Source organism: Diplotaxodon limnothrissa, linkage group LG18, assembly GCF_057381915.1.
Source record: "Diplotaxodon limnothrissa isolate DT_005_m linkage group LG18, D_limnothrissa_male_GT1.1, whole genome shotgun sequence".
NCBI classification, from domain to species: Eukaryota; Metazoa; Chordata; class Actinopteri; order Cichliformes; family Cichlidae; genus Diplotaxodon; species Diplotaxodon limnothrissa.
The window spans coordinates 7,073,710-7,100,115 of NC_140613.1; the positions used below are offsets into that span (position 1 = coordinate 7,073,710).

A 26,406-nucleotide genomic window follows, 5' to 3' on the forward strand; every position below is an offset into this window, starting at 1 on the left:
TCTTTAACTGTGAGCGTCTCCTTTACTGAAAGAGGAATCCCCGAGTATGCTGGTTCTGCCTGTTGCCCAAGTAAAAACAATAGTTTTCAATGGTTTTCAGGAGCTTTAACCCCCTCAGGTCTGAATTGTTGTCACTTAAGACCCCAAACCCACCTTAACTGTAACTAGTCAATCAGAATATATCATGTTTGTTATTATTAAATTCTTCTTCTAAGTCTTTGTAGGCAGGGAATAAAGAAAATGGTCATTCTAACTGGAAACCCCCCCAAAAAAGAAGAAAGTATTCACATTTTTTCCCTAAAAATAAAAATGTATAATATATTTATTTTCTGGTGACCAACTATGATAACACAAACCTAACAGAATTACACCACTTTGCATTATTAGCATTATTATTATTATTTAAAACTCACACTGTTGACTGTATCTGCATTTTTTTTTTCATTATTTGCCTGACTGAGCGTGGTGATTAGCTACAGCACTTTTAAAGTGACAGTTTACTTTAAATATACTTATTTTTCATTGTTTATCCATCTAGATTCTGGTGTTAACTGATATTGCTTTTATAATTTAATTCTTTATACTGAAGTACACCCACCAACCAGGTAAATAGAACGACTGGAGACTCAGTCCAGTGACATTGTAAAAGCATATAAACATGAATGGTGCTAAACATAATTCCTTCAGTAGTTCCCTAATAGTTTGTGTTTCTCAAACAAGCTCAAACATGTGTTTTGTACAGAGCACAGAGTTTGCATTTCTGTTATTACTTGTATGCATAAATCAGGGAACAGCAAACCAGCTGAACATATTTTTAAAAAGTTACATTTTTGTGCAAGCAAGGAATTTATTCAGCAAATTGAAGACAAAGTTTCTAATTATAAATAAATGTAAATTGGGAGGTTCAATAGATGGTGGTTTTCTGTATGTTTCCTCATAATTAGTGTTGGTAATTACACTGTACTTTGTAGGAAATTTGTACAAAGAAGCTTAAACAAATCGTTTACATTTCATGTTGTAAAATGGATGTTTATTTTTGTGGCGTGAATGTTTTAAAGTCGGCTTTTATTTATTTATTTGCTTTTTAACATGGAAAAAGAAACAGGTAACTCTTCCTCAATCTGTTCTTGGACCCTTCAAAATATATATTTTTAATATATCTGCCATATTTTGCTCCTCCCACAAGACTACAGCTAAAAGAAAGTTTTTGCATGGATTGTTATAATTTGATGTCATGCGATAGGAGTTTAAAACTTAATCAAGGTGTGATATCAGAATAAAATACCTTGCACTCACTTGATACAAAGGTTATTCATTGCTGCGCCTGATATGATCCTGTATACACACTTTGCTTGGAGTGTAAGGTTGGGAGTGTCAAAACAATACGTGGTGGGAATGAGTGTTTCTGCTGCCTGCCATCTCACCTTTATTTCTGCCCCTAAGGTGTCACATCACTCCTGAGAGGTGGGAGATTGTTGCTGACAGGAGATTAGCTCCAAACTTTGTTTGTTCAGAGCAGACTCGAGTTTTTCTAAATCTAAATCAGAACTTTTCAATCTTGGGTTCCATGCAAGATTTAACAAGTAGATTTAATTGATGTCGCGTAATATTTCCCATGATAACAAGGGAAGTATAGGACAGAAAAAACACTCTCTGGTCGGGTGATGAGTGATGAAGCTGACATCTCCTTTTCTTTCTCCCTCCCTGTTGCCCATACTCTTCCCCCTTCTCCTCCCAGTGGGCCCTCACATTGGCAGATACTGTGGCCAGACGTCCCCGGGCCGAGTGATCTCCTACACGGGCATCCTGTCCATGACCATCACCACTGACAACGCCATCGCCAGAGAGGGATTCTCTGCCAACTACACCATCCGCGAGAGGACCCTCCCCTCAGGACACGAAGACGAGGGTGAGCAGCTGGATTAGTGAAAGGAGTGCGCGATGCGGAGGGCAAAGCTGTCATCTGGTTCACTTCTTTGATATTTCTGGTCTCATAGAGAATGAAAACAGAGTAAATATGAGCCAGTCTGTAGTTTCAACTCAACCTAGTTGTCCTTGAGCACGAGGCAGTAGTTCCTCCAGCTCTACAGAAGCCGGACTCTATCCGCTGTCTGACCTCTGGCCTCTGTGTTCCAGTCAATAAAAGCCCCAAAAGACACTGCATTATAAAATAACTATTAACGCAGTTGAATAATTAAGTTAATGGTTGATGATCAATATTTGCTATAGTCAGCTGTTGCATTTTACAGCTTAAAGTCCATTTGTTGTGGTTGAAGTCTAACAAATGGACCAAAAATACTCCTTCCCAACCTTTGGGCTTATTTTATGATAAAGCAATTTATTTTCCTGACAGCTCATTCAAATAGTGTTCCCATCTAAGACCCGTTTATTTTAATACATGATAGCCTCCTGAAACTCGGCAGTATTTAACAAGAGTGGTGCATAGATGTGGGTAAGATTATATATTACATGCTGTGTAGCTTAGATATATTTTCTTTCCTTTTAATCATCCTACAACGCCTGGGATTTACGCACGACTTTGTAGGGTGTGGTTGGAGAATGCTGCAGAATTGTCGATAGCTGTTTTCTGAGTGGCTAAAAGGACAAATTTGAGTCTTTAGAATAAATACAACCAATCTTGCATATTGTTTTTGTAAGTGATAACTTACCAGAGAGGTGTTTTCTGAGAGATAAAACCGATAGTTCTATGAGTTATTTGCAACAGCTGTGCTTAAATGACTCAACCGTTACCATCAGACACGTGAGTGTAATCTTATTACATGGTTGCTTTTAAATTAATTTCTTTTAGCTTTTATCTCCAATTCACTTGATCAATTTCCCCCATGAGGATACTATCATGAGGCAAAAGTTCCTCATGCTTGGTTATTGTCTTTTTCGTGTTTGTTCATGTCCACGTGTTCGGGACAGAAGCCGTTTGTCTGCATCGGTTGACTGTATGACCTTGCTGGAATGCCTTTAGGGGTTTAAGTTATGCTGGCCTGTATGCTAACTGCACTCTGGTAACCCTGACCCCGGTCACCCCTCTGTAGGAATGTGTGTGTGTGTTCAAAGGTGAGTTTCCTTAAGGTCCCTCAGTGGCGCTTTAGGAGAAACCAATGTAAAATACTCAGTTTGCTCTTCCAAATCGATCTTTAAGTGTTTTTTAGGGTAAGATTACCGGCAGCTGCACACAGAGGCCGGTGTTATTTTTTTTTTATATAAAATCTAAATAACTGGTTATGTCAAGACAGGAAATATAAACAGACTTGGAAATGGTCAGACACAAATAGTTTTTGGCCAAAATCACAAGCCAGTTATTAGATATTTTGGAACTTTTGAGAAAATGAAATTATCGATACAGAGAAAAGCTTTTTGTTAATAAGTCAGAGCAATGTCCGTGTCTACACGTAAATGTTAAATATTTGAATTTTTAAGAGAAAAAGCACAAAGTCTCTCGGTTTATTGTTCCAAATTTTGAGGATAGTCTTGTTTTAAACCCCTTTAACTCCAAAGGTGATATCATGATGAACAGATCACACTCACTCTAAGGGAAATATTTCTGTAACCAAACATGTAAATCTCGAATTTCACCAGAGGGTCAAAGTTGTTATCACCATTTTTTTTTTTTCACTCCTCCTGTTTGTTTTTGCTGTGGGCGGAAGATGTGGGTGTTTTCAGCTTGTATCTTATGTTGATGGTGAGCATTCGAGACAGTGCGATAATGCACTGATGTGCATGTATCAGATATGTCAATTGGTATTTAAACAGTAACGATAAGTCGCTTTACTAGCCGAATTTTCTTTTTTAGGATGTCTGACAACAGCCCTGGGTTTAGAAAAAGGCTCACGTACAAATATACACATACACATGGGAAATTACTTTGCCTGCAGACCATCGGCTAGGCTCAGCAGATTGAATCAAAGCTTCTCACCAAACCAAATCACACTGTCTTTTCTGCAGTTTTATACAACCAGGGTTAGCTACTCCTGCAGCAGGGGGTAATTCAACAGTTGCCAAAGGGTGCGTGGACACATTTTAGGGTAGCTCAACTGCTCTGACACTAAGAAAGATTTGTACTAAATAAACCTTGTGATACAGGCGAGAACACCAGCTGAGAAACAGTTGTTGATTTTTTAAAATTAATTCTATTTCACCTCTGTTTAACCAGGAAGCAACTGGAGATCAAAATCTCTTTTTCAATGGAGATCTACCCAAGACAGCGCACTGTTACGAGGTTAAGAGTATTAAATCAAATGTAACATGAGCAGGCGTGGGATAAAAGTAAAGCAAATCAGGGAAAGCAAGTAACATGACAGAATTAGCAATTCTTTAGAGCTTTACAGTCTCACTGGAGACAAAAACATCCAGCTTTAGTGTGCACTGGAGGTTATTCATGAACAAGGTGCAAAATAAAGTCCTGGCTACCTATTATTAAAAAGGAGACATCCAGAGGAGCGAAGGCTGTGGAATAATCACCACTACAGCTACTGTTAGTTGACTCTGTGGACTCTTAAAACAAGCAGACAATTAGGATTATTATGATTTTTTTAATTAAACTATCAGTTAAATTTATGGTGTCTTTTTAAAAGGCTGTAATGCCAAAGGAGTTTAGCCAGTCTGACTTTGTAAATAAAAATATGTCAGCGTTAATGAAGATCAGGAAATCAGACTAGTCTGGATAATGAAGTGTCGGAGAAGCAGCAGGCATGTAAATAATGTCAGAGAGATAATGAAATAGCTGAAATGTGAATAAACAGTCAGTTAAAATGCACACATTTGAAACAACTGTCAGATTAGAAGCTACAGCTTTAAATGTTTTATGTTGTTTTTATGCAGATTTTCACACCAGTGCTGCGCTTCAGTTTCGTAAAACAATCCACAGAGAAGTTTTCTCCAAGCAAAATGCTTACAGTCTTAGAGGAAGCAAATGCTGACGTCCTGCAGTGAATTTATGGGTTTCTCTCACTCTGTCCCTGCCATCAGCAGTGGCCTCCAGCAGAGCTTTTGATCAGCTGAAGCATTGGCGGGGGCTTCAGTTTGCATCCTTTCTTTTTAGATAGTGGGGTACAGGGACAGGCTGGATGTTTGTCCCTCGTATACCTGCTGCGGCGGGGACGCAGGGGCTGTCTCATGAATAAAAATAAGTTTGATGAGACGGGAGCTGAGCTGAGATGGAAAGCAGAAAAATCGAGAGAACTGGAGAGCTGTTGAGGATAAGCTTGTGTTTCAGCTGTATGAGCGTGCTTTCTTATGGTCTAGTTGTAGTTTCAGAGCATTTTCTGGCAAGAGGATTCTTCTGGGGAAAGCTGAATTGGAGGATTTGGGCCTGAAAATTGTCAATTTAAAAATAAATAAATAAAAGATGATGAGCACAATATCCAGCTTTCTGCAGGCTTTAGGAGATGTCGCAAGCAAACTTTCTCCCTGGTTTATTTGTGGGACTTGGAATGATGTAGTGTGTTTGTGTCAGTCTGGCAGACCTTGTGTCTCCAGACAGCCCTCCCACACACACAGTCACACACACAAACACACATTTCTTTACGGCCACCCTCCCTCTTCCTTCCCCACACTCTCCTGCTGTTACAGAGTGGACACTCATGCCTAACAGATACAGATGTGCAGCTTAGATTAGATTAGATTAGATTAGATAGAACTTTATTAATCCCTCGGGTGGGTTCCTCTGGGAAATTCGATTTCCAAAAAAGCACAGCACCGACAGAAGTTACAGAGTTACAGAATATTATATATATATATATATATAATACACACACACACACACACACACACACACACACACACACACACACACACATATATATATATATATATATATATATATATATATATATATATATATATATATATATATATATATATATATAAATACAGAGACAATATAAATAAAATATACGAAGGGGATAAATAGAATAAATAGGAATAAAAATAAAAATACAAGTGAATTGCACATTTCAAGTATTGAGTCTATTGCACCGTTGACTATTTACAAAAGTATTGCACAGTGAGGTGAAGAGGCACTACAGCTTAGTTGTTCCCCCCTCCTTTGTCCTCCTGTTTCCCCTCCCTCTCCCCTCCAGGGAGGAGTTAAACAGTCTGATGGCGTGTGGGACAAAGGAGTTTTTAAGTCTGTTAGTTCTTGTCTTTGGGAGAAGCAACCTGTCACTGAACAGACTCTTCTGGTTGTTTATGGCCGTGTGCAGAGGATGTCTGGCATTGTCCATAATGTCCATCAGTTTCTTTAATGTCCTTTTCTCTGCCACTGTCACCAGAGTGTCCAGCTTCATGCCGACCACAGAGCTAGCCCTCCTGATCAGTTTCTCCAGCCTGGATGAGTCCTCCTTTGCTGTGCTGCTCCCCCAGCACACCACAGCATAGAAAAGTACTCCAGCAACCACCGACTGGTAAAACATCCTCAGGAGCTTCCTGCAGATGTTAAAAGACTTTAAAAGACAGCAGCTTGACATTGTCCAAGCTGCTGTTTTTGGTCCGTTTCGTAAGACCAGCGGATTGCAGAGCTCTCTAAACCCACCGAGGAGTGGATCATCCTTCTGATAAAGATTAAAACTGAAAGTCACAGAGTGTTAAAGCTGAACCAAACACAACAATAGCTGCAATAGCTGCCTGCTTGGGTTTGTATGCATTTATATCCGTTTGTAGCTGAGCACATATGCATAATAGCACCTCAACAAACATTTTATTATTGGAATTATTGTCAATTTACTTAACAAAACATGTATAATATTTTCTCTAACAAACATCAGAAAGCCAGAATTATTTTACTTTAACAATCATAGGTCACAAAGAAAAGCAGCAAATTATTTTAGAAGCTGAGAATAGCAAATATACTTGAAGAGAACATTTCCCATGTCTGCAATCACGCACTGCTCACTATAATGGACTATTTAGTTTCCTTTGAGTGCTTCTGAATGTATAATGAGTATGCTACACTTGACTATAAGCATCCCACAATATGTCTCTAAAGGCAGAGTACAAAAAAGTGGTTCCTAGACAAGCGTCGTATATCATCGTGCACAAATAGCAGGGAAAGCAGTGAATCACAACAAAACTACCGCATTTATTAATTAACAAAAAATCTGTTGGTATGAGGTGAATTTAAATTTTGTGTTAGTAAGTACGAATTTATTCATCGGAAAACGCCCAAATCTTCCCAACGACCTCACTATATGGTTATAAAGGGGTTTTGTTTTCATTGTTAAAGATGCATTTTGTAAGAATCTCTGCAAATTGCAACTAAAACTTTCACCACTAGAGGCAGCAACAGACACACAGTAGAAACAGAAGTGCCGTTATCCGCTTTTTTATCGTTAATAATTTTATTTTTTGCCCTGCCTCTATTTTTTCAGTTTTTTTTTAATTTGTTTTTGTCGCCATCTAAATAAAGGTCACTTTGACTCACTGCACTATCTTGTTGTACTGTAAACTAAACTAAACACTAGTGCTGTCAGAGTTAATCTCGTTAAAATGACGATAACGCCATAACTGCATTAACGCCGCAAATCTCCGTTAGCGAGTTGGCGCGGATCGCCCCGTGCGTGCGGCTGGCAGGCGCTAACACGTTAACGAGCTAACTGTACTAATGCGTTGACACCATGCAGCCTCACGCACGGGGCGATCCGCGCCAACTCGCTAACGGAGATTTGCGGCGTTAATGCAGTTACGGCTTTAACATTATTTTAACGAGATTATTGCTGACAGCACTACTACAAACACATTCGTTTACAATAAGAACTTTTAATGAACATTGCTATACATGGCCCATGAAAAAATTAGATTCACAGCGATGGTAAAGTACACAGCAGAAAATCAAAATTTAGTTGCAGATGTAGATTAAAATGTGTTTATCGAAAATAGTAACGCCACCTGAATCCAGGTTTTAAAATGCAAGGATTTATTTAATCTGTAAAGTGATTTATAGTTAGATTTTGAGTTACTTTGGACCAGTTAGCAATATCATCTGCTTCTGTGCCATTTTCCACTATTTTGTTACATTTTTATAGCTTTTTTTGACATGCTGAAGCTTCCACAGATTCACAGTAACCCTCCGTGGCCTGGACTAAAGCAAAAACACATAGATTGTTCAGTCAGATAGATTTTTATATATTTTGCTGGCTCCATATGTCTGCACATGGAGTATAGCCTGTGAATGTGTGGATGCTGCATAGACATATCAAACCAGTGCAGCAGCTCTTTGTAATGACCTCTTACTGACTTCTCTGCAGGCAGCAGGAAGCTGGGACAGACTACTTCACATTGTCTGGGCGACACTCTAATCACACTCAGGCTCACTTGTTTTCCTGCCTGACACAAACTCAAACTTGAGTAGTTGTTTTTTTTCCAACTCAGATTTATAACTCTAACTTTCAGAGCCCGGTTCTGGAGTTTAATGATAAATTCATCCATTAGTAATGACTGCATGCAAGAGCAAAATACCAAAAATTCAGTTCATCCAGCTAATGATGTGTGTAATAGACTTTTTAAACTCATATTATAGAAGCCGTTGGTATGATTTTGACAAACAAACATTTTCCCATCTAACCTGATGATAATTTATAGGCAAAAGAATTAATGCGTCTCTTGATTCACAACAGTAACTTGATGATTATTTTCTCGTTGGGGGTGTTTTGATGTATACCTGTGCTGTGGAGCTTTTTATCTGAAGGATTTCTGTCTTTTTCGTCTCGTCAGATTTTGCTTGTATGGAGCCACTGGGCATGGAGTCTGGAGAAATTTCCTCTGACCAGATCACCGCTTCCTCCCAGTATAACTCCAACTGGTCCCCTGAACGTTCCCGCCTTAACTACCAGGAAAATGGCTGGACACCCTCAGATGACAACATGCGGGAGTGGATACAGGTGAGTAAATTTGTCCTTATTTTTAACTGTCATTCATCATTCATTATCGTTATGGGTTAGAGTTACTCACGTCTATATCTTTAGATAATGTAGCGATAATTACTGCTATAATTCCACATTTGAAGGCTCAGAATAGGTTAGAGGGATTGAAATTATGTCACATTGGCTTAATTTTCAGAGTGTGATCTCAGACTGAAAGCATCCTTGTATCTCTGTGGAAAGAGAGTGTTCCTCAGTTTGAACTTCACTGTACCACTGAGACCATGCTCACATCTGGTCTGAATATTGTTCACTCATATGTACCACTTCTGTGTATTTTATGGGGACACTCGACAGTGAAAAAATAAACCAGTCTGCATTATTCATTGGAGCGTGCCTCTCCAGCACAGCTGACATCTCTTATTCATAGTGAAATCTGATAAACTAGCATCCAGCAATCCCTGAATGAAGGAGCAAAAACATTCTTGTGTTGAAGTTTGGTTTTTTTTGACCCTTTAAAGAAGATGGAACTGTTGGGTAAATTTGTTTGGTTCAATAGTTGATCAATTTGTTCACGCTTGTGGAACATTTGACATAAAATTAATATAAACTGGTGAGGAGAAACTATTAATGCTTAGTGTGTGGTTGTATTCTTAAAGATGATATGTAGATTGGTAAATGGACTGGTTCTTATAAAGCGCTTATCTACTCTGAGAGCTTAAAATGCTTTTAAACAACTTGCCTCAATCACCCATTTATACAAACACTTTTCTATGCTTTTCCTATCTAAGTGCTTTCTAACTAAAACTCAGCAACTTGGGGTTAGCTTCTTGCCCAAGGATATTTAGCATGCAGACTGGAGCAGACGGGGATCAAACCACCAAGCTTTCTGCTTTACCTCCTGAGCCACAGCCACCCCAGATTAAAGATTTATATACAACTAATGCTGTAGGATGGTTAATGGCAGTTATTTACCACGGTATAGTAGGTATTTTATGAAAATACCACAAAACTATGCTAACTTGTTGTGAAAATTAAGCTAGCAGCTACCCTGTAGCTACTATACTAAGCCTTTTAGTTGTTTTTTCCCCCCATATCATGAAAAAATATATATTATTATTTCTTACTTGTTTTGTTCTGCATATAAAATAATCTAAATTTTGATTCACCACCTGATATTTTTTCAGAGAGACAGTATTAAGGGTTAAAAATAGCTGCAGCTAGCTTATCACTTTACCTGTAGCTACCATTAGTTCTTTTGTGTTGCCTTCACTAAGAGACAGCCAAGTCAAAGCCTACTTTTTTTTAAACATATCAATATAAATGTAGGTACTATTTTTGTACGGAAAAATACAAAAACAAGGTGAGATGAGCCACAAATGTGTGAGTCCTCAGGACAAAAGCTGTTTTTCCCTTATTTTCTAAAGAAAAATGTGGTAAATCAAATTTAGGTTTTTAACTATGATTACAGGAACTAAAATCTAATTTATTTACATTCATATTAGAACCCATTAAAGTATCATACCCAACAGATGCTCAAATTAGTAAAACTCAAGGGACCTTTTTATAATTAGCAATTGCAAAACAAAACCAGCCTGTGAATTTCCTAATAAGGGTTGAACCAATAAAAACAAAATCTACTTCACATAAACAGTCCCAGTGCTGAGGTGCGGCCAGAGTCCAGCACTGTCCCATTGTCCGGGACAGGAACTTATAGAGGAAGACTCACAATGCCCCTCGCAATAAGAGCAGACCCTCACTTCCCTCCTGTGAGGCTTACAACAGGAAGCAGACAGGAAGACGGCCTCAGCGGTGGATTAGTATTAGTGGCCCTCTATTGTCTGTCTTGGGACTTGTTTTAGGTAGTGGCTCATTGCTGAGCCCTCTGAGATGTTAGGATATGAAGGACATAAAATATGTAGTATTTAAAGGTTTGCCTTAAGAGATGTTAAATATTTATTTTTCCTGATGGTACCAATTACTTTGAAGGATGTTTCATTTAGTGACAAAGTAGAAAGATTCTTGGAAATGCACTGTTAATGAGTTAAAGCCCCTTTTATATGTTTCTTAGTTTTTGTAAGGTTTCCATCCATCCATCCATTTTCTTCTGCTAATCTGGGGCCGGGTTGCAGGAGCAACTATAAATGCATTGGCTTTCCCAGGCCAGCCGAGAGAGATAATTTCTCCAGCGTGTCCTGGGTCTGCCCCGGGGGTTCCTCCCTCACCTAGGACGCATCCTTGCCAGATGCCCGAACCACCTCATCTGGCTCCTTTCGATGCTCATTTCCGCTGCTTGTATCCACGATCTCGTTCTTTCGGTCACTACCCAAAACTTGCAACTATAGGTGAGGGTAGGGATGAAGATCTACCAGTATCTGATCGCTTTTTACACCACGAAGGACCGGTACAGTGCCTGCATCACTGCAGCCGCAGCACCAATCTGTCTGTCAATCTCCCGCTCCCTGAACAACACCCGTATATTTAAACACCTCCACTTGGTGGCGTAACTCATCCCTGACCCAGAGTGGGCACGCCACCCTTTCCTGCATGAGGATCATGGTCTCAGACTTGGAGGTGCTGATTCTCATTTGTGCCGCTTCACACTCGACTCGGAAACGCTCCACTGTTAGCTGACCTTTAAGGTTTATTATCATTAAGTGGGCACTTGGCATCATCTTGTTGGTCAGTCTTGCTGGAAAATCTCATTTATATTGTGTTACTTGAAAATGAACATAGAAACTTAGAAGATTTACTAAGAAATTATCTCTTTTTTCCATTGAGGAAAAAATTACCAGATTTAACTTGTTTTTGACTCTTAACTAAATACAATGAGCTCCCTTCACTAAAGTTTTAAATCACCAAAGAAGACTAGGTTGGCAACAGTTGTCACTTTAACCACATATGCACTGTGGCAGATCTACTAACATTATAGATGGAGGATAATATTCCTGCAGAGGAGAACTGGTTTGTTTCTGAGCCTCTGGGCAAAGTATTACAAGGCTGCCATCTGCACGGTGCAGATTACTTATTATACACACAGTGGACAGACAATGGCAGTGCAATTTGTTTATAAGTAATATGTATGTGTGGTGTATTGCTTAATTTATTTCCTTTGTTTTATTGCACACTCCTCTGTGCAGTTAGATGCTAATTTTAATATCTCAGAGAAGAAATTGGCAGTTGTTTAATGAATCATTTCTCTTTAAAGAGAACATGGTATGCTTCTGTCACATTTATGCTGCAACATTGGTGAAGTTGTATTAAGGTTTAAAAACTCTGTTTTAGACATCTTATTCAACTCTTGGCTCCGTATGATGTCTAGGGCTGCCACGATTAGTCGACTAGTCACGATTACGTCAAATATCAAAATTGTCGACGACTAATTTAATAGTCAACGCGTCATTTGAAGCTTTGTAAGATCCTGAAAGACGCAGGATTAAGTAGTAGGATTTAAGAGTGTAATAAAGGACTGAAGCAGAAGATTGCAGCAATGCATCTAACAAGGATGCTAGCTGCTGTTAAACACCAAAGAAGAAGAAGCAGTCTCCGGCATTGTAGCTGTGTCCAGCATTTGTAGGCCGATTACGTGACAGCGATGCAAGGCTGTCCAAATTCAAAGACTCCTCCAAATGCAGCTGAGAAATGTGTCCTCCTTTTCCCCAGATTTGAAGGATAGGTTGGGTGTATCCTTCGTGGCCCAACCTGTCCCAGAATTCATAGCGCGGCCCAGCCAATTCCAGTTTCCAACAATGGCGGCAGCTATTTAGTTTTAATATTATTCTTTCTGGGTCACAAAATAAACTTTTAAGATGTTTTCAGGCAAAAATGTAGCTGTGTAAACTTCAAATTGCTGCGCGATTTATCAAGACATCAAATATTTGCAAAAGTGATCTGACGTAAACATGATATATAAGTCACATAGATAACTTAAGAATGTTATTGAGAAAAATGTCACAGAGAGTTGATTTCCCTAATATGGTAATTACACAGCTCACTGAGAGTACAGAAGACCCTCCCACCAGATGTTCAAACCAAATGTTTACCAATACTAAACTGTGACTCATGCAAAGCTATTTCTGCATGGACTAACAATGAAAATGCATAAAGGTCGCTTTGATACAAGTGATCAAAAATACTGTTCTAATCTCATTAAAGGTTAAAACATAAAATTTGCTGATATAACAAATTTGTTTTGACACCTCTCCGGGAAGTTTGCACAATTAATGCAGAACAAGCCTGAAGCGTCAGTTCAGGTGATGTTATACACGAGTGCAATTAATCAAATAATTATTAACTGACACACTGTGAAAATGGCGCTTAGCTTTCTTAGTAATGTAGGCTTTTTAGGCAGCATGGTGGCTTCAGGAGGTACTGCTGACAATCTGAGCCTAGAAAAATTCATGTCGCTCACTGTTATTGACACAAACACCCATCTGTGCAGCTGCAGTGCAGAGACACTGGCATTTTTCTTTTTCCCATCAATTAATCTGTAAAATCTGCAGGGTTTTTTTCTCGATAACAAAACACCTGGCTTGAATATGCCTTTTCAGCAACATTGCTTCTCCTGTGTTTCCATCTCAGAGCAGTTTGATTGTAGGTACTGCAGGAGGTGACGATACTCCTTGTGTCAGAAAGCTCTGAGAACTCTGAAAGCTACCAGGTCCAGTTTGGTGTGTGCAAGCAGCTTTCTGCACGTGTGTTCATCCGTTGCTCACATAAAGAAACATGAAGAAATGGCAGACCATCCCCCTGCCACGGTGATTTATAGCCTCCAAACCAATGCTGTTGCTCGCCCCTCTGACTCTGTGAGGTATTTGATTTTGTGAGGAGAATTTTCCCATTTTATTTGATTAAGTGTGGTGCGTGGCCAAGTCTGCACAGCATGGTTTGCCTTACGGCTTTCAATTCATCTTATTTGAAAAAAAGGAATTATGACTTAGTTAATTCTTGCATGCCTGCCTCCACCACTGCAAACACCTCTATTATTCATTTAAAGGCATTTATATTTTATTGATACTATTTTCAGGTTCCTATTCATAATGTGATCGGGGTGATGTTACCCGGTGGCGGTGTGGATGGCGACACACCATGAGCTCATTATCTAGCTGTATGATAAATATGTAATCATATTTTGCAGTGCCGCGTAGTGACCCATTTCATCAACATGCTGGATATTTGCAATTAAATGAGGCCCAACTCCTACAACCACATTTGCTCAAGAAGAAATACTGAAGTTTTACTTGTGCTGCAGTAAAATTAACCAAGCAGGAACTTTGCAGTCAAATGAGCTTTAAAAACAACTTTTAAATGGCACCAAAGTAATTTGTTGGATACTTGAGATTAAAAGGCACTATATATGTGCAGAGCATTAAATAATTAAAAGCTACAAACAATATGTTGAGCATATTAAGAACATGTACTCGAACATGTATTCGATACATTCCTAATTCTTATAATTACTACTTACTCTATTATTAATAGAAAAATTCCAAGGCAGTTATATTGAAGTCTGAAATAAGAATCATTCATAAATAAAACAAAAAGTTATTAATGGTAAATGGAAATTCTTGAGTCGTGTTGAATTTCCTTGCCATATGGGAAACATGGTTAGTAGGTGCATCTTTGCAATTGACCTGTTATTGAGGGCAGTGATGTAAACCCAGGAAAGGTTTCCTTCCCCTCCTGGCTTCAGGTATTTATAGAACCCCTGCTGTTTGTCTTCAGGATCTCTTTGACGCCACCAGGAAGAGCATCTGTAGAACTCATTTAGACATATCGCAAGTGAGGTGTGTTACTGAAACCGGGGCATTAGGGAAGCGGAAAGACAAAAGATCATCCACAGAATGTTAACGGGTCGGCCTATCCAGAGCAGACCTCTGGAGGAATGCCACAGTGAACTTCCAAACCTGGGAAATATCATTAACCGAGACAAATAATCAGTGCACGTCAGACTTGTTAACATAGAAATGTGTCCAAAAGTTGTGATGAACGAACTGAAGAGCCTTTGCACTGATTATAAATATAATTTCTCAATTAGTGAGAGAGGAGAGGTCGAAAAAAGGTGATGTTCTCATCAGTTATGTCAATCATTCATCAAAGAAAATAATGCCCCCAAACCATGTAGATCTAATTAGTCTGTTCATTAGCTCATTTTGACTGGAAACCCAAGGCTGCTAAAAAAAAAAAAGAAGAAGAAAAGATAGAAAAAAGACGTAGTTGGACAGTGAGAACAAAATATATTTCTTTTTAAGCAATGCCAAGTAGTCATGCTGTAATATGATTTTAAGGATCCCGTGGTTCTAAATGGCACTCAGCAGATGCATAATTGCATTCAAACAAAAAACATTTAAAAGTGACTTTTTTCCCCCCTCCAGCAACAATTAGGGCCATTAATGATTTTGCCATTTAATGATTTTAACACTGTAAAAGCAAGCCACATGCCACAGCTTTGCAAAGCATTATTTGCAGCATTAGTATAATTTAATAGTAGAATTTTAGCTGTTTGGACATCACTTCAAATTCACTTCCTCGCAGCATGAAAATCAATGAGCAGTTAATGAGAATTCGCTGTTATTTTATTATTTTAGAAGGAAACCCTGTAGTTCCAGAAATATATTTAAAATTAGAAACTAACAAAATAACTTAAGAAGTGGAATTGGACGTCAACAGATGCAGCTTTATTTCAACATTTGAATATAATGTGAATATAAAAGGCCATAATAAAATTCTTTGCAACTCCTTACCGTAAATACAGCATCAGTTTTGCACTGCTTTTTAAGTCATTCTGTATTCATATACTGGACCGTCTTCTCCGACTGTTCCAGGCAGCCCTTGATTTCCAATATTATCCATGTAGCATTAAGCTCAAAACAGGTAAGGATGTGCTACATGCTAAACAAGCTAGCATGTAGCTAAAGAAGCTACATGCTGTAGCTAAACAAGCTAGCATGTAGCTTGTTTAGTTACATGCTAAACAAGCATGTAGCTAATAAACGTGTTACTCATTGTTGTTTGATTTGACAAATAATCAGCCTAATAAAATATCAGCTGTATGGACAAAACCTTATGCTAAATATATGAAAATAAAATTAATATTTAGGTCGTTGTGTAGTTTTCCACATGTTCCAACCATCTAATTATCTTTTTTATCCATAAAAACAAACTGCAATCAGCTGCATCACCACAGGCCTCCACTTTCCTAAGTAAAAACTAAAAACTTCAGATGACAATGGAGTAATTGAGGCTCAGTCTTTCTCTATCACTCTAAAAGCAGTATCCTGTTTTGGCAGGAAGTAACAGAGTTTCTGTTCAATCTCATTTAGCCACACTTCAGCTCGAGTTATGTCCCCTTCCTGCATTTTGTTCCCTTCATTAAAAAGCTCTAAGTGTGACCATTTTCTGTGGCATAAATGGTAGGCACTGCCAAGTGTTGAATAATTAGAAGATGGAAGAGCAATTACCCTCGGTCGCTTGATGGAGGAAGTCTGGAGAATGGAGTTATGGCCGACCGCTGCAGAAAACATGTAATGACAGCAATGGCTGGCCAAAGGATGGCTGTAAATGGTTTTCCTGAAACACTTTGTTTAATCTTAAGTAAACGGTCTCCCTTTTCTTTAAAAGCTCTTGTGTCAAATATTGTTTTCGCCACAGAAGAAACTTTAGCACTACAGGGAAATAGCAGTCCCTCCAACCCGTTGTTATACCCAAGATGTTTGGTCAGGACCCACAGACATCATATTTTAACATGCTGTAGCATCATTTTTGAACATGCATGGTCACCAGATGGAGTTCATTACGAGTCCCTCGGAGATACAGACTCAATGAGACCGCAGCCAAAAGTGGTCTGGCAGTGTTTTCACTGCAGGACATGAAGTCACTTGTAGTGTAGATAGAAGTTTACCTTTTAACATGTGATTAAAGTTGTGAAAGGGTGTACTTTAATTCAAACCATGTACTTTCATGGGCTTACGAAAGTCAAAACAAAAGTAAAATCCCAGACAGGATTCGGACTTTTGTCTTCTGGTTGGAGGCTGTGGGATTGTCCCGTCCACCACTCCAAAAACCAACTACTGCAAACTACTGTAGGTTCTGGTACTTCCTCCCTCACAGTGGAAATTGACACTAAAGGGGCACTTTTTGTGTAAAACTATGATGAAAAATGGCAACGTTTCCATAATATGATTAGTTGGGAATGAGAATATGTCGATTTCTCAAGTCAGGTTTTTACAAAACGTATTGATATCTATTATGTTACACTAGAATTAACATTAAAGTTACTCTAAAATGAATCCTTTTTTCCTATTTCTGAATCAGGTCTTTATCCTACACGCAGTATTCACGACTTACCTCCTCACCTCCCAGTGTACTGACTTCTGTTTTTATTACAAGACCAGCCTTTCTTAATTTAAGCCTTTATTTAATCAGAAAGTTTCTTGAGATTGAAATCTCCTTTCTACGGGATGCCTGGCCAAGAAACCATACCATTAACTGCAGGCTGCTGTGGCAAAATCTCAGATAGATTTCTCCGTATAGGAGTGTCCATTAAGTACAAAATCACAGCTCCAGAAACACAGAAATGACTGTGACACCTACTATTGATAGTTTAGCAGAAATTAATATTTTCAAAATCCTTTCAGCACTAGCAATTTTTTTAAACTTTATTAAAACAAATCTTCTTTTAGGATTATGCATTTCCTAATAATTTTAAATTGGTATCAGTTTTTCCATTTAATTAAGGGTGCCCTCTGACTTAACCTTCCCCGACTTGCTTCACTTCTTAAGTCAGAGCAGATCTGGTAGCTTGTTTGTGATTTCACAACAAAAACCTGCTGTGTAAATCTTCTCGGTCACATACAGTATGCATAGTGTATGTGGGTGAGACGTCTCGTGGGAATTTAGATGAGAACAGAGCTGGGAGCGCCGTCAAGTAATCCCGCAAAGTATCGTTTCCCAGGGGTCTCCCTGTCAGTTACACATCCCACAAAGACCTGCGGGAAGCTATTCTCTGCTCTTCTCCTTAAAAGGAAACAGTGGGAGAAGTCAAATCCTGACTTCTGGGGTCTTCCCATGTACAATATCACAGCTGCAGTGTCTCTATGGTAATATAATTACACACCATATATTATAGCCATCCCACATATAGCTTAGAGTGTATTTTGGTATGCAACTGATAATTTAGAAACTCAACAAACAAGCGACTGAGTTTAAGAGGAATTAAATGGAAGCCCCATAGAAAGTCTTTATTACACATTTAAATCGTTTCCAAACTTTGGAGAAACTCGATGTGACGAACACGAATCTGTGTGTTGGTGAAATAAGAAATCTTAATTTAAGATAAGCGTTAGTGTGGACATTTATAGACCACTGTGAGGCTTTCTGTTATCACTGCTGCTCTCTTTGATGATAACTATCACTTCTTAATCTCCTTTTTTATCGTTTCCTTTTTCAGCACTTTGAACAGCCGTGTTTCTGGACGCTGCTGTGCTGCATTGAGATTAAAAAAAAAAACTTCCGCCATCTGAAAAATTATTTTTATCTGTTTTTTTAGCCCTTAGATCATAATTTCGTGAAAGAAACTTGGGGGAAACGTATTGCCAGGAGATCCGTTTTGATCGAGTAAAATGTGTGGTTGAAAAAAGATGATCGCTTCTGAGATTCTTGCTAATAATTTGAGAAATCTGCATATAGCTGTCCTACTGTCTGTTTAGGTCGACAAATGCTTATCTGATCCTCTTCGAACTCGTTGGACATGTTGCTCTGTATCGTTGCGAGCACGGTGCTGAATCTGAAGTTGTCTGGATGAGCTGTTTTTATGTTTTAATTTGTTCTGTGTGGCCAGTGTTGCCCCTACAGCAGGTGTCGTGAATCTGACGTAGCCACTTTTATTTTTTATATGTCAAAGCTTTAAGTGATTCTTTCTATTCTCCAGCTGCAAAAAAATGTGTAACCTTTAAACCACATTTAATTTAAATCTACATCCTACCCTACATTTATCGCCAAGCGCCTTATCTCTCAATTTAGCTATTCCCTGAGAAAGCTACAACCCCAGGTCTGCACACTCTGTGCAGCCACATTTGAACAGACCAATCACACGCATGCATTCAGTGAGCGTTTCTTCATGAGTCCTCTTGTCAAAACTATAAACTTAATGACTGCGTGCACGTTAAGGACATCTGTACGTCATAGTTACAATCTCTCAGAACAGACTCTGTACTAGTTAAAAGGAAAAATTGAGTTACTCAATATTATGTTCCCATTTGGGGGATTTTCAAGCATAATTGAATCATTTTCATTTCACATTCTTTTCTGTTTTTAGGATTTCTGGGAAGTTTGTCGTTGTTTGCTATACTGGATAATTTAACTCAGACACATGACAGTAAGCTTAGTCAGTCTAGCCTCAGAGTCAATCTGAGAAAGCCCCAGACACATCATGCTTTTTTTAAACTGCTACTGCAAATCGCCTTGTTGTCGGCCAAGGTCTCAGTTTTTAAGAATTCAAGTGTCAGAAAAGGGGAATTTAGATCAAGGTGGATCAAGAACTTTACTGTTAACAACAAGACAGCTCCCAAAAAGAAAGTGTTTTAGCTAACTCCTTATATTTCCTGACTGGTCTTTATTTTGCTATTTAGTCCAAACAACATCTTCAGCACCTATTGTAGTAGGTTTGAGTAATACAGCGGTTTACTGTTAATTCCCTTCGAGCTGACATGCCCCTCAGCCCGCCCGTGGTCGAGTTACATATTTATTCTTTGCTTTCAGTTGTTGGTTTAACACAATCTCTTAAAACCAACCCCGCATGTCACACACTAGTTAGTAGTAATGCAGACTGACGACCATAAAAGTAGTCATGAGCTCCTACAAACACACACTGTCAGGCGTGCGGACAGTTTTAGACGTAAATCGTGTATCATGCTAAATTACTTCGTGGGGAAATTTTACATTGTTGTTAATGAGAAAGCTCTGACATGCGTCTAACAGTCAAATTCAATCAAACAATAAATGAAAGAAACGTCAAAGTCTGAAGTCACTTCTGGGATTAATAGCTAAAACGAGAGATGATTTCAGCCATCGATGCCTCCTCTCACTGTCTTTAAGTGAGTATTCATTACTTATAACACTTGCCAGCATTTTACTCATAGAAACAAGTGGCAGCTTAAAGTTTCTGTAAACTCTTTCTCATTAGGTTATGTGTCTGAGTTTACAAATGGGGTGGCATATCTCTCCAGCATCCTCCTCTGATTTTTCACCGTCTAGTTAATGATGAATCACAGTGTTATTAATGAGGTCTGAGTCCTTGTTTCCCATATGCCTCAAGTAAAACAGAGCAAGACACTGTAGCCTATCCAGTCAGTGCTGCTTTCATATTATGTCCTTATTGTATATTTTCTACAAGATACAAGAACTAACCTGCAGAATTCTGCAAAAACAAGTTGCTTTATTTCACTACAGGCACATTTTGACACTTTAAGTTGTTCCCAAAGAAACACAATCTTATGCTTGAGTGCACTGGGGTTAAATCGGGCCTCAAAACTCAGAACTTTTGAATCTACAGGCTTTCATTTCCTTGCTTAAGTGCTCTTTGACAGTAATTGTTGTTCAGTGGAAAAGCATCTGCTGTTGGATTTTCTGTCACAAATCCACTCTTTTAATCGCCGCTCCTAAAATATTTTTGTCTCTGATGTCCCCCACGGCTTTCACCCACACACTTTTTACTTTTACTCTTCTAACAGTTTGTACAATACTTCTAAAACGATTTCATTTTTAGCTAATTTTGATTTTTACCCATTTCAACAACCTTAATGCATTTACATTTCCACTGTTTATGTACTGTATTCACATGTTTTTTTCACCTTTACTGATTGCTTTTTATTACTGTTTATCCATCACATAAGTAACAGTTTACAATTTTTAGGCAAATCTTCTTCAAACCCAACTCTTAATGGTCTCATATTTCTCATTATCAGCCACAGATTATACATAAAGACAGTCTGGGGTTTCGGCATGTTGGAATGTTGTAATTTCCACTTGGTTACAGTTGTAGAATTCAGTCGTTGGACTTTGTTGTCTCTACAGGTGGACTTGGGGTTCCTACGATTCGTCAAAGCCATCGGGACGCAGGGTGCCATCTCAAAAGAAACCAAGAAGCACTACTACGTTCGCACATACAAAGTGGACCTGAGCTCCAACGGAGAGGACTGGGTCGCCGTGAAGGACGGCTCAAAGCAGAAGGTAATGATGAGTCACTTATTCTCTTACAATGATCATCTACCTAATGCTGACAAGTAATGAAGGACCCTGCATTCTAATCAATGAGGTAAATGGCTGAATCAATGTTTTCCAAGGCTACAGCAGCTGGCTGCATGCCTAAACTAAAGTGTGCACTGAAGGTCTGCTTTGCATCCCACTTCTTTTAACACGTTTAGAATTCATTTATTCTGGCACTGGAAGTTGTTGGTGCAGAAATAAACTTCTAGGGACTGAATTTAGGCAACATACTGACAAACACTGTGTAACACGAAGCTTCAAAAGAAAGTCTCGTCTACTCTACGCTAAATCTGCATCACGCTGAACATTCGTGGTTTATTGTTTCAGGTGTTATTTGTTGTTTTTCCCGAATTCTAATTACTGTGATAGTACAGTATCATCCAAAGTCATGCAAAAACACACTGAAAGCTCAGTTCTTAAAGGTCTGCATAACCACAAGGCCGCAGCTCAGGCAGTTGTACCAGTAGTATCAAAACAGTTTGCTGTAGTCATGTGCAACGAATAAATAATTTTCAATAAGGCAGCTGTGGTGTTACTGTAGTAGCAGCTGTATTATTGGGAAAAACACTCATTTCTATTGTCGATCGTGGAGATGCTAGCAGCCAGAGCAGAAGCTTTATTTGCACTTTTGGTGGGAGTAGCAAACACTTACAGTGTTACAGTGCATAGCTGTACTGATTAGCAGCGACTGTGATGAATAGCAGTAAACATTCCTGCCAGCGCTGCTGTTTTGCCCAGGTTTTCTCCTTCTATTTAAAGACCATCCCCTGCGCCCTCACGCTTTAATCTTTCTCCCGGCAAAATCACCTAATTTAGGAGTAACTGTGATGCATGCATACATAACATTTGTGCATTTCTTTAACGTTACCTGAGTTCCAAAGTCATGTATGGAAGCCAGTCTGGAAACAGTCCACACAGTTTTAAACCCATCAGTCACTGCGGCGGCCCGACTGAAGTGGGTAAATATGAGTAAAGTAACAGATGCTCTCCTGTGCCTGTATTTTTAGATCTTTCTGGGGAACGACAACCCCACAGATGAAGTTCACAGCCATCTTCCCAAACCCACTCTGGCTCGCTACATTCGTATCCGCCCTATGTCCTGGGAGCAAGGCATCTGTATGCGCTTCGAGATCTACGGCTGCAGAACATCAGGTACACAAACTCATACATACTGATGTGGGACCTCACTCCCAGCTTCAACTCCTGATGTATAGATTTATGTTCCACAGCTACTCCGCCGCATACCGTTAGTGCTGAAGTCCGTGTTTTTACATATTCCATTCATACATTTTCTTCTTAATTAACTTTCCCTGTCCCCTCGGGGATTAATGAAGTTTAATGTAATCATTTTTTCCCCCTTATCTAACATATACATATGCAGCGTATGCATCTGCTAATACTCACTGGATTGCTTTTTTCCCTATTTTCTAATATAGTAAGCCAAACAGACTGTATATACAGAAATTTCCAGCTCACTTTACCATCTCCATAATTTTTCTCCATGCTCAGTAATCTCTTGCAAATATTCTGCATTTTTCCCCAAACACAAAAAGAAAGATTTATCATTTATTAAATGTTTTACGAAATTTTAATTAAGAAAAATGTTCAGTTCTTTCCTGTTTTTATAGACCATTCGTGCTCTTCTCCAAACCTGAGCTGAAATTTTTAACATAGCCTCTCTTTAAAAGATGGATAGAGCCCCGCAGCCTTGTTTCAGAGCTAGAATGTGCTAGAAAATTAGTAAATTTTAAGCTTTTGAAAATCCACCAGGGTAAAGTTGTGATGAAGGTGGTGATTACAGGCTGTAATCATGAGTGTTTTCTGCTGTAAAGTTAGCGTTTTATGATGCGAGTCTTACTCATAGTCTAACTCGAGTGACCGTTAGAGGAACTGCACTAATTGGCAAAAACAAAAAGCCACTGATCTCTTAAAGAAATGACTAACATTTCACCAGCTCGTCAGTTCTTTTTTCTTCCTTTTACTTTTTCCTCACTTTTGTTCATCATGACTCAAACTAACATCTTTTCGCTTTGTGGATGAGAAACCCCCGCCGCTCTCTGTTGATTTAAAATAATCACTGCTTCCAAAGCGAGCGCAAACTCCCACAGAAGGATGCCGTTATTCATTACAGTGGAGCAGAGGAAAATCATGGTGCCTCATTACTCATCCCCTAACATTACATAAACCTCAGTCCTTGAAGTGCTACAAACAACTCTCAGTAGGAGGGCCTCATGAATTGGATATCAGGCTCTTACTCATTGGAGAACTGGATATAGAGTGCCGGACAGGTGATTCAGGAGATATAGTGACGCAGTTTGGAGAGTATATATGTGTGCTGTATGCAGGTAATGCACTTGAAGCAGAGCCATCATTTACTTCAGAGCACAAAAGTTTTTATCTACATTTTCGCAATTTAAAGAAGTGATAAAAACATGAATGCACGTTATCGTTTGCTGTCCCTGGGAGGACATTTGGTTCTTATAAGCTCAGCAACATCAAAACGCACACTGGCAGCCCTGTAGGAGGTTTCCATAAAGGAGTCTGAATAGCTTTATACTTTCACACTGTGCAAGAATTTACATCCCCAAGAGCTGTTGTTGTTGTTAAACGGCAGATACAACTGTGGGAGCATTTGTCAAATGCAAATATCATGACTGTTTGGGCCCGGATATTAGCTCTAGCTTGTTGTGGATAATGGATTTAACTTAGCCTTGCAATGACTAGACCATGCTGTGCAAGTATTATTAAGAGTTCACATTCCAGGCAAGCTTATCCAGTCATTATCCCAGAATATTTTCCAATACTTAAACACTGTAATGAAAATGGAAGCATTCGAAAAAGCAGCCTGGCCCGGTTGTTGAACAGATTGTACTGTAACCTCAAGGTCGCAGGTTTTTCACACACGTCGATGAGTCTGTCAGCATCATGATGCCCGTGAGGCGAGACTTTAAACCTCCAACATGTTGCTAAGATTCTGCTGCGAGCCGCCTCTTGACCTCTGATGATGTGAGGCAGATTTGTAGTTGTAAACTTTTCTCTCCTTCTTCATTTGAATCAGAGATCCGTCCGGTTTTGCTTAATGAGGCACATTTGTCATTTTGGTTTATATAAATCATTTTTAAAACTCAACTTGACTTCACTGCAATAGGAGTGAAACTTTCCAAGCCTTCTATGTGCTGAAAGAAAGCTTTGTTTAGACCAACTCTGCATGAATAATGCAGCCTCTTCATTTATTTCGGTGGAGTGTTCAGTGGAGGCTCGGTATCATCTGGCAAAGTGCTGTCAAGTGTATAATGCAACTAAATTAACTTTTACCCTGAATGCAGAATTTCTCCTATCCCCTTTCATGCTCATCAAGAGAAAATAAAATCATTTCCACTGTGACAACTTCCCCCTCCTCGTCCTAATGTATTAACTTTGCAGTGTTTTGGTGTCTGGTAACTCTTCATACTTGAGGATCTGTTAAATCCCGAATCATTTTTCATCATCTAGCTGGTACTTGAGACTATGTTGCAGAGCAGGGCGATATGACCAAAAATATTTATCACAATATATATTTGAAAATTTGCGATAACGATATAACTGACGATATAATTGACACTAGACAAAATACTTTACAACTCCACAACTTTATTAATGCAAAAAAACCCAAAACATCAATGTGTTTTCACTTAAACAAGCAGCTGTTTTTTGTGTGCATTAAAGTTATATAAAAATGTAACAGTGCAAATGCAAATTCCTTGCTGACAGTTTAACCAAAAGGCATTTCCGGTGGAAATTGGCCGACATATCCTCAGCATAACCATGTAGAATATCCACAAAACTTAAAAAGAGGTTATACACACACAATACGGTAATATTATGTTGAAGCACAGTACGTATCACTCCGCGAGGCTCCTGCCTACGGTAGCCGTAATGCACCGACAATCCATCAAGCGGTGCGGCTTCGTAGCTTAGCAAAGTCGTACTAAAAACATTTGACAGATTTTCGAGCGCCGTGTACATAAAATCATTTCCAGGTCAGTAAACACAACCAGAATTCATACATAACGCACACGGGATTATAAGGGGCACTGTCGATTTTCAGAAAAATCAAAGGATTGATTTTAAGTGTGTCGTATTTTCCAAACAACACGGTAATAGCGACGGCCCGCTAGCATGCTCTACCAAAAATAGTGCTTTGTTGTGTATCTGAATCTGAGGGACGAAAGCTAAACCAGTTCCACACCACTGAAGTTGCAGCATTTTTACAAACCAGTTCTGGTTCATCCGTTTCGTTCAGCTATTATCTTTTGTCATTCTCCATCACCGCCATGGTTTTTCTGCTTTTTATGAAAACAAAGGCACTGCGCATGCGCGTTTTGCCCATATTCTATCGCGATATTTCATTTTCTTATCGTTGCCCGACATTATACCAGTATTACCGTGAAAGGTACGATATGGCCCAGCCCTACTATGCGGCAACACGATGAATGCTTTGGATCTAACAGTCACAAAGAAGGAGGCATATTCCTCTTTTTTCACTTTAATGTTGGCCTGAACATAGAGGGCACAGACGTGTTCATACCTAACAACCTTTGTCTTATAGGTGTTGGAGTATATCCAGCCATGATAGTAACATCAGTAATGGCAGGAGAAATATAAAAAGAACACAGCTGAGACACAGACGTTTGGATGTTTGGGTTCTTATCCATCACAATCATGTTGCTATCAGGGAGCTTTCTAATCTGCCCGTTTTCATTCTGTTTAATGTCAGTGACCATAAACTTACAGTCGCAGTCAAAAAGAATTAACAAGGAGTCCTGAAAAAGATGTTGTGGCAGCTCCAATCACCCTGATCTCAATATTATGGAGTCAGCGTGAGACTGAAATCCCGCTGGTGCCTCAATCCACAGAAGACGCTCGGAAAAACATACCCGCGAAGTCAAATCTGTGCTTGCGTACAAGAAGGAGAATAGTTGCTGATAGTCAAGCCCCTCAGAATCAGAGAGGCTCGACTCGGGAGGCAGACACCCTCTTTAAGATTCAACTCACAGCTTTCCTTTTTGATAAAGTTTTTAGTTCGAGCTCGATCAGGTGACCCTGAATATCCACTGCTAAAGGCTCAGGCTCCTGGAGGACTTTCAAGTGATGCACTGAGCACTTATTTTCCACTCACGTCTTTTCACTCCCCACCTGTTTATACACCACTGCTGCATTTTTGTCTTATCTCTCCATCCGCCTCTATTTCGTCTTGTTTCTCCATCATCTCTGCTGGAGATTTCTTCCTATT

General features: G+C 39.1%; 1 protein-coding gene across 1 annotated transcript in view; it reads left to right on the top strand.

The window, feature by feature from the left end:
- Window positions 1-26,406, top strand: part of LOC146613001 (neuropilin-1a-like) — a 94,997-nt gene that overhangs the window by 45,575 nt on the left and 23,016 nt on the right. The window contains exons 5-8 of the mRNA XM_085377923.1: window positions 1,739-1,909; window positions 8,725-8,891; window positions 20,943-21,098; window positions 22,142-22,286. Of these exons, the coding sequence (XP_085234049.1) occupies window positions 1,739-1,909; window positions 8,725-8,891; window positions 20,943-21,098; window positions 22,142-22,286 (639 nt within the window). The remainder of the gene's footprint in view (window positions 1-1,738; window positions 1,910-8,724; window positions 8,892-20,942; window positions 21,099-22,141; window positions 22,287-26,406) is intronic.